At 34.3% G+C, this 6,453-nt stretch overlaps 1 protein-coding gene across 1 annotated transcript; it reads left to right on the top strand.

Annotated features, from left to right (window-relative positions):
* The first annotated feature begins 997 nt into the window (after positions 1–997).
* LOC131859675 (uncharacterized) lies at positions 998–2,587 on the top strand. Its single transcript, XM_059213710.1, has 3 exons — positions 998–1,202; positions 1,331–1,386; positions 2,177–2,587. The coding sequence occupies exons 1-3, from the start codon at positions 1,064–1,066 to the stop codon at positions 2,309–2,311; spliced, it is 330 nt and encodes a 109-aa protein (XP_059069693.1). The 5' UTR covers positions 998–1,063; the 3' UTR covers positions 2,312–2,587.
* The last annotated feature ends 3,866 nt before the right edge of the window (positions 2,588–6,453 follow it).

The following is a 6,453-nucleotide window of genomic DNA, read 5'->3' on the forward strand; positions in this document are numbered from 1 at the left end:
CAATATCACAACCCTCTACAAATACAAATGCAATTTTAAGAACTAACAACCCAAACATCCAACATATAAACAAGTCTAAACGAAGAAGCCATAAATAATAAGTGATGCCAAAAACCCATGTTCAAATTATAAATGTCTCTTTTATGGATCAACATTGCCAAAATGAAAAATAACTCCTTATTTTATGATGACATAACAAAATTAAATATTTTATTATAGACTTAACAAAATGACCTTACACAACATAAATTAATAGAAAATCAGCCATAACTCTTTTAATCTATTTTGTAAGTCCTACTTACAATCACTACACATCATATCGCCTATTATATATCCTATCATTTCATGACTTTAGGTTGTAGCTTCGGTGGATCAGTTTATCGATTAGTTTGGCCAGGTTAGTCCATGCCTCTTCTAGGGCTTCGTTCATGCCTGTCCGGGTGTCCATGGGGAGTTGAATGAAAAGGAAGCATTATCTGACTAACCATACCCATGAATACGGGCATTACTCACACAAATAAAGTTTGAGTATCAATAATTAAACATTCAATACATATAAAAAATTCGAGATTTTGATTGAACATTAAAGAAGCCCAACCTGAATTTCTATGCAAATTCGTAGGAGGAACTTTTGTACACGTTTACAACCTTTTGAGAGTCAAGAGTCAACTTGACTTAAGCTATAATAATCCAGAGTGAACTTGGCGCATTCATGGCCCAGTCAACTCAATGTACGCAAGTGATACCTATCATACTTTTATTTATTTTGCAGTCAATTTATATATATTATGTTTACTATTTAGTAGGCGGATTTCTAAATGGCTTGGACCACTTTCACACTTGAATTGGCTTGGTATTCAGACTTATGATTCCCTCACTTGTGTTAGGTCTTGTTCTTTAGAACTTGCATGTTTTCCTTAGGCTTGTTTTACTATCCATTTTCCAATAAGGAATCTGTGACTTCTTTATCTTTTTCTGCTGTCGAGATGTATGGACTCTTAGAAGAAAATTGCATATAATGAGGTAAAGAAGAAACAGAGATCACACATCGGAGTGGGTGAAGATGAGCCGAATAATGAGCACCAACACATGGACTTTGTGTATGCGAAGCTTCACTACTACCCATCGAAGGGGTTGGAATAATGCTACTGCTTTTCACAACAGATCTGCAAGTGCACATACATTATCAAAGGGAGACAAAGGTAAATCTACTCAGAGCTCAGATTTGGGTATTTTACAGTCATATAGATACAATGGATTATCTCAGTTTGTAATGTTGTTTATTTGGTTTTCTAAGACCACTCATTTGATTTTCTCTGTAACCTCTCAGAAGATGTGAATCAAGTGGAGAAAGCTATCATGAGAGATAGCCAAGTCTATTCAACTGTAAGTATTTGCTACCCTAACATAATAAGTCATGCACTATTTTTCTCTTGCTGCAGGTCTTGTGGTGTAGGATCAGGCTTTTGCTAATGACTATTTTTTAGATTGAGGTAAAAGAGTGGTTTTTGAACAAAAAGTTTTAGATTTTAAATTATTAATCTGGACAAAAAGGTTGATCATTAACATCGTTACAATCAATCTCTCATTAACAATTGATAATTTGAGCATAACATACCTGCAGTTTATGTGGGTGATACAACTGACATAATCTTGTGTTATGTTGTCTGATGAATTCAACATAGTCAAATGGTATTGATGATACAACTCTATTATTCTAAAACTTTAGTTCGGTGTGCTATTGTTAATACTACTAAAAACCCAAAGAATGCAATTGCCAATACTGGAAGTGGTTCACAGCGCCAATACTGGAAGTGGTTCACAGCATGATAAAGTGAATTTGGTGATTTCTTTTAATTTTTTTTATAAAATGTGTGTTAGTAAATATAATTTCTTGAAAAAAGTAAGTTTTAGATTTGAAATCTTAATAATTATCAATTTGAAGGGAAAATTAATCGTTTCATCATTATCATCATTACAGCCGATCTCTCATAAACAATTAAAAAATTGATCATACCTGCAGTTTAAATGGGTGATCATGTGGAACTTCTATATCACTGTTTTTTATTATACATAATCTTTTATTATGTTGTTTGATGAAATCAACATTACCAAATGGTTTTGATGATATAGCTGCTATTATTCTAAATCTTTGGTTTGGTGTCCTGTGGTTCAGACTGCTGTTAAGACTACCAAAGATCCAGACAGTCCAGGCGCAAATACAGGAAGTGGTTCACAGCATAATAAAGTAACCACACAGGAGCATAATAAAGTAACCACACAGGAGCATAATAAAGTAACCACAAAGTAAATAGGAGCATAAGGCAAATAGGAGAAGTATGGTAAATCTATGCTTAGATTACGCTAGTGAAAGCTTTTTGTTTTGATTGCATCGGTACTGTCACTCAGCTGGAGAATATAAAAGTTATATTCATGACTTGCTTCACTTGTATCACATGTTTTCCCTTACCATCTGTGGTAAGGGATCAAGATATCAATATGAAAATATGGACACAATATGTTTTGGATTCTACGACAAGGGATCAAGATATCAATATGAAAATATGGTCACAATATGTTTTGGTCACTGTAATTGCCATACATTAAAATCTAATTGCTTAAAAAAATGGTTCTACGCTATTAGAAAGTGGGTAATTGTTGCATAAAAGTTAGTAGCAGTACTCTGGCAAATTAAGTCTCCATATATACTTTTTTCCAGTCTATAATGTTATAAGGGGATATCATTTTTGTTCCTAAAAGAATTTTGGCATAATTTGATTTTAATATTATATAACTTAATAGTTAAATGGTTAAAATTAATTTTCAATTCTATCATATTAAAGAATATTGAAAATTATTCTATTTTTATGAAAGTCAATCTACAAATTACATTTTAAATTAATTATATTATAAAAGTATATATTAGAATAATTTACTCTTATATTATATTATATATTTTTAAATGTGATTATTAATAATAATTATTGGAGTTAAAATTTGGAGAGAAATCAAAACAAATAAGAAAGAGGAAAAAAATATGTGGATCTATGTGTCTTTTTTCTGAACTTAATTATAACTCCCCTTTTAAGGTTCTAATTTATCCTTTTTCCTTAGTAAAAAATTTGTCTTCGAACACTCCAACTGCTTAAATTTAAGAATATATTGCACTATACTCTCCTATGGAAACATGGGGTTATTATTTGGTTGTGAGGGAGAGGCAAGTGTGTATGTGCTGCCATGACTTTTGAGGGTGGTGGTAAATCATGAAATGATCAATGTAAGGTGTTCAAGAGTAATAATGAGGAAAACTCAATCAGGGAAAACTTTAAGAAACCACCCCCTTGGACAAGGTGTAAAAACCTGGCGAAAGTTGTATAATTCTGAGGAAAATTTTAATTTTATTGGCAAATTTTTGCGGTTTACGGAGAAAAATAATAATCTCCATTGACGAATTAGCCGTGATCGCTCAAAGTTTGTGAAAAATCCTGGCAAATTGTACAGTTTTTAAAACCCAAAAAATAATTGCATGGGTGAATGGTAATGTTTTTAAAACTAGAAAAATATTTGCATTGGTGATTTCAACCTATTTTCAAACCATAAAAATAAAATATTGGCGATTTCAAGCTATTTTCAAACCATAAAAAAAAAAATTGGCGATTTCAACCTATTTTCAAACCATAAAAATAAAATATTGGCGATTTCAAGCTATTTTCAAACCATAAAAATAAAATATTGGCAATTTCAAGATATTAACTTTAAGTAATTAAAACACGTGGCACACAGTCGTCAAATCTCTGCCTGGAAGACTGCCCATTAGAAAATATCGCGACCTAGCAACAAGCCCTTACGACTCTCTCTATCTCCAACTCGCAAGCTGAAAATGCTAAGCCTTCTTAACCTCAAGATCTAGCGACTGAGGGAAACTGAACTGGCACTCACCAATTCTCGACCACAAATGTTAAGTCCTCATCACCGCAGTGACTTGGAGATAGTGGTAACGTTAACCCTTGTCGCATACTCACCAACATAAAATTGTTTATCTCTTAACCGCTAGCACTTCACTTGCAATCTCGTGGCTTGATCAGGTCTTCAAACATTTAACTTCACTCGCAAGCTCGTAGCTTGATCAGGTCTTCAGACATTTAACTTCGCGAGCGAGCGATAACCATTAAACCTAACCACAAACTGTCTAGTCGCTAGCTCGTGACCTAAAAATGCTAACATTAAACAAACATGAGAGCTAGCGACAACTGTATGAAATGAGTTACTCAATAACTCTCGTGGCTATAATGTATGACATCAGACCAACTCGAGACCTCGCGACCAAAGCAATTTCACTAACAATCTCCAGCTCGGTAACATAAAATGCTAACACCCAAAAAGCTAGAGGCCTCACGATGTAAACCCAAACCTACTTATCGTCAGCTCACATCTTGATCACATCTTCAGACATTTTACCTCGCAAGCTGGCGATAACCATAAAACTTAACCACAAACTATCTGGTCGCTAGCTCGCAACCTAAATTTTTTAAGGCTTGGATGCTGACTCGTTCCTGAGCGACTAGTTTGAAGGTTTCTCTTGAGTCGAGGTTGATTAGAAAAGTGAGGATGACAGTTTCAGAGGCATAAAAGGATTTGATAGCTTCTGAGTTAGAGATGGGAGATCACGGATTTCTCTAAGAAATAAGAGCTCCAGTTTCTTGTTGTCAGGGATTTTGAAGCAGAATTTGTCCAATCAAGGAGGAATAAAATCAGAAAAGAATCGTTCACAATAGATGAGCCTTAGCAGGATGTAGTGGATTTGATAGGCATGACTTCTAGAGTCTACAGTCATGTTGAAAAACACCAAAATGATGATTTTTCACGTGAATGAGCATCACCAAATGAAGTGTAAAAATGTTATGAATACAATGGAGTGGTGACTTAATTGGTAGAAGAGAAACTCAGAAAAGAAACCTTTTTCATTTTTTGAGAGTGTTTTTTTCCTCTGAAAGGAAGATGATGTTTGAGCAGGATCGTGCATGGAGTTGTTGTCTGCTCTGTGATACCATATGGGTGTTTTTTTTTTTTCTTCTGTGTTAGTTTGTTTATTGTCAGAGGGGTTTTGAAAGTGAGAAGGATTGCCAGAGGGGGTGTGAAAGCCTTTTTTTGTCAAGAAAGGCCAAGCATGGCACATCCTCTGCTTCTACTCTACCATAGGATGGCAAGGGGTTTGAAGAAGGAGCCCATAGAGGAATGAAAGAAGGATTTGTTTGGGTGAGGAGTGGCACCCAGTCATCTTTGTGACGACATGGAAGCTGTGACCCCTCCCCAATAGATTACATTTACCCTAAAGCTCCTATTTCCACTTTCCCTAATCATGGGCATGAAGGCTCGGGCTCCGCTTTCCATTTTCTCTGTTCTTGGGCATGAAGGCTTCCTCCTCTATTTGGAAACAATCTGTTGGACATAACATAACATCTCACATTCCATCGGAAGGCATCACTTTGATAATGGCATGGCTCAAGCAGTTTTGCAAGTTGTATAGTCATTGGGGTTCCTTTTCTGGTTCCAGTAGTGATTCTAGACTCTAGGTGAAGGGAGCAAGTTGTATACTATATAGTCATTTACAGAGAAAATGAAAAGCATTTAGTGTCAAGCTTTGTGCAGGTTCTTGAAGGAGTTATATATAAATTTATTTTGTGTATAATTATATCTCTTTCAAATGATTAGAATCATGACATTTAACTTTTTTCATTTGTTGCATTGTTATGGTGTATGTAATTTTTCATTTAATGCTTCCTAATCCTATTATGCCTAGGAATGCAGAATTTATGTTAGTCTGGAATCATATTAAGGATTCACCTATTGTAATTGGTGGGTAGATTATAGACATAGTCATAGAACACCTCCATATATATTACATAAACATCCATAGCATATAAAATCATAAGAGTATTAAGAATGAAAGTATTAAACACCACGATAGATAGGAATACAACATAATTAGTAAAACATCAAGACAACAGACTAGTGCCTTATCCTAGGCATAGAGTCACTTACAATTCAAAGACAACCTGATAATAAACTTCAATACGATTCATTTGCAGATAAATAGGAATGCCGAATGAAATTATGAATAATGTCATTACATAAACAACCCAGATTCATATGTAAATTGAAAAACCCTTGACCATTCAATTCACAGTGAAAACATAAATTCAACACAAAGACAATTATGTGAAGATCTCAAACTGCAAATGATATTGATATTATATTCATAATGATATAATAAAGTAAATTCACAATGTGATTCAACTATGCACTTATCAAATTCTTGAACAGTTGAGCTATTATAACTATATAAGAGTTTTCAAGTTCAACATCATTGATCAATAAAAGTGGCAACCTCAACCTGAGGATTCAACAAGCTTAGGATTACTCTGAGGAATCTTGGGTAGCAACCTCAACCTG

Source organism: Cryptomeria japonica, chromosome 10, assembly GCF_030272615.1.
Source record: "Cryptomeria japonica chromosome 10, Sugi_1.0, whole genome shotgun sequence".
NCBI lineage: Eukaryota > Viridiplantae > Streptophyta > Pinopsida > Cupressales > Cupressaceae > Cryptomeria > Cryptomeria japonica.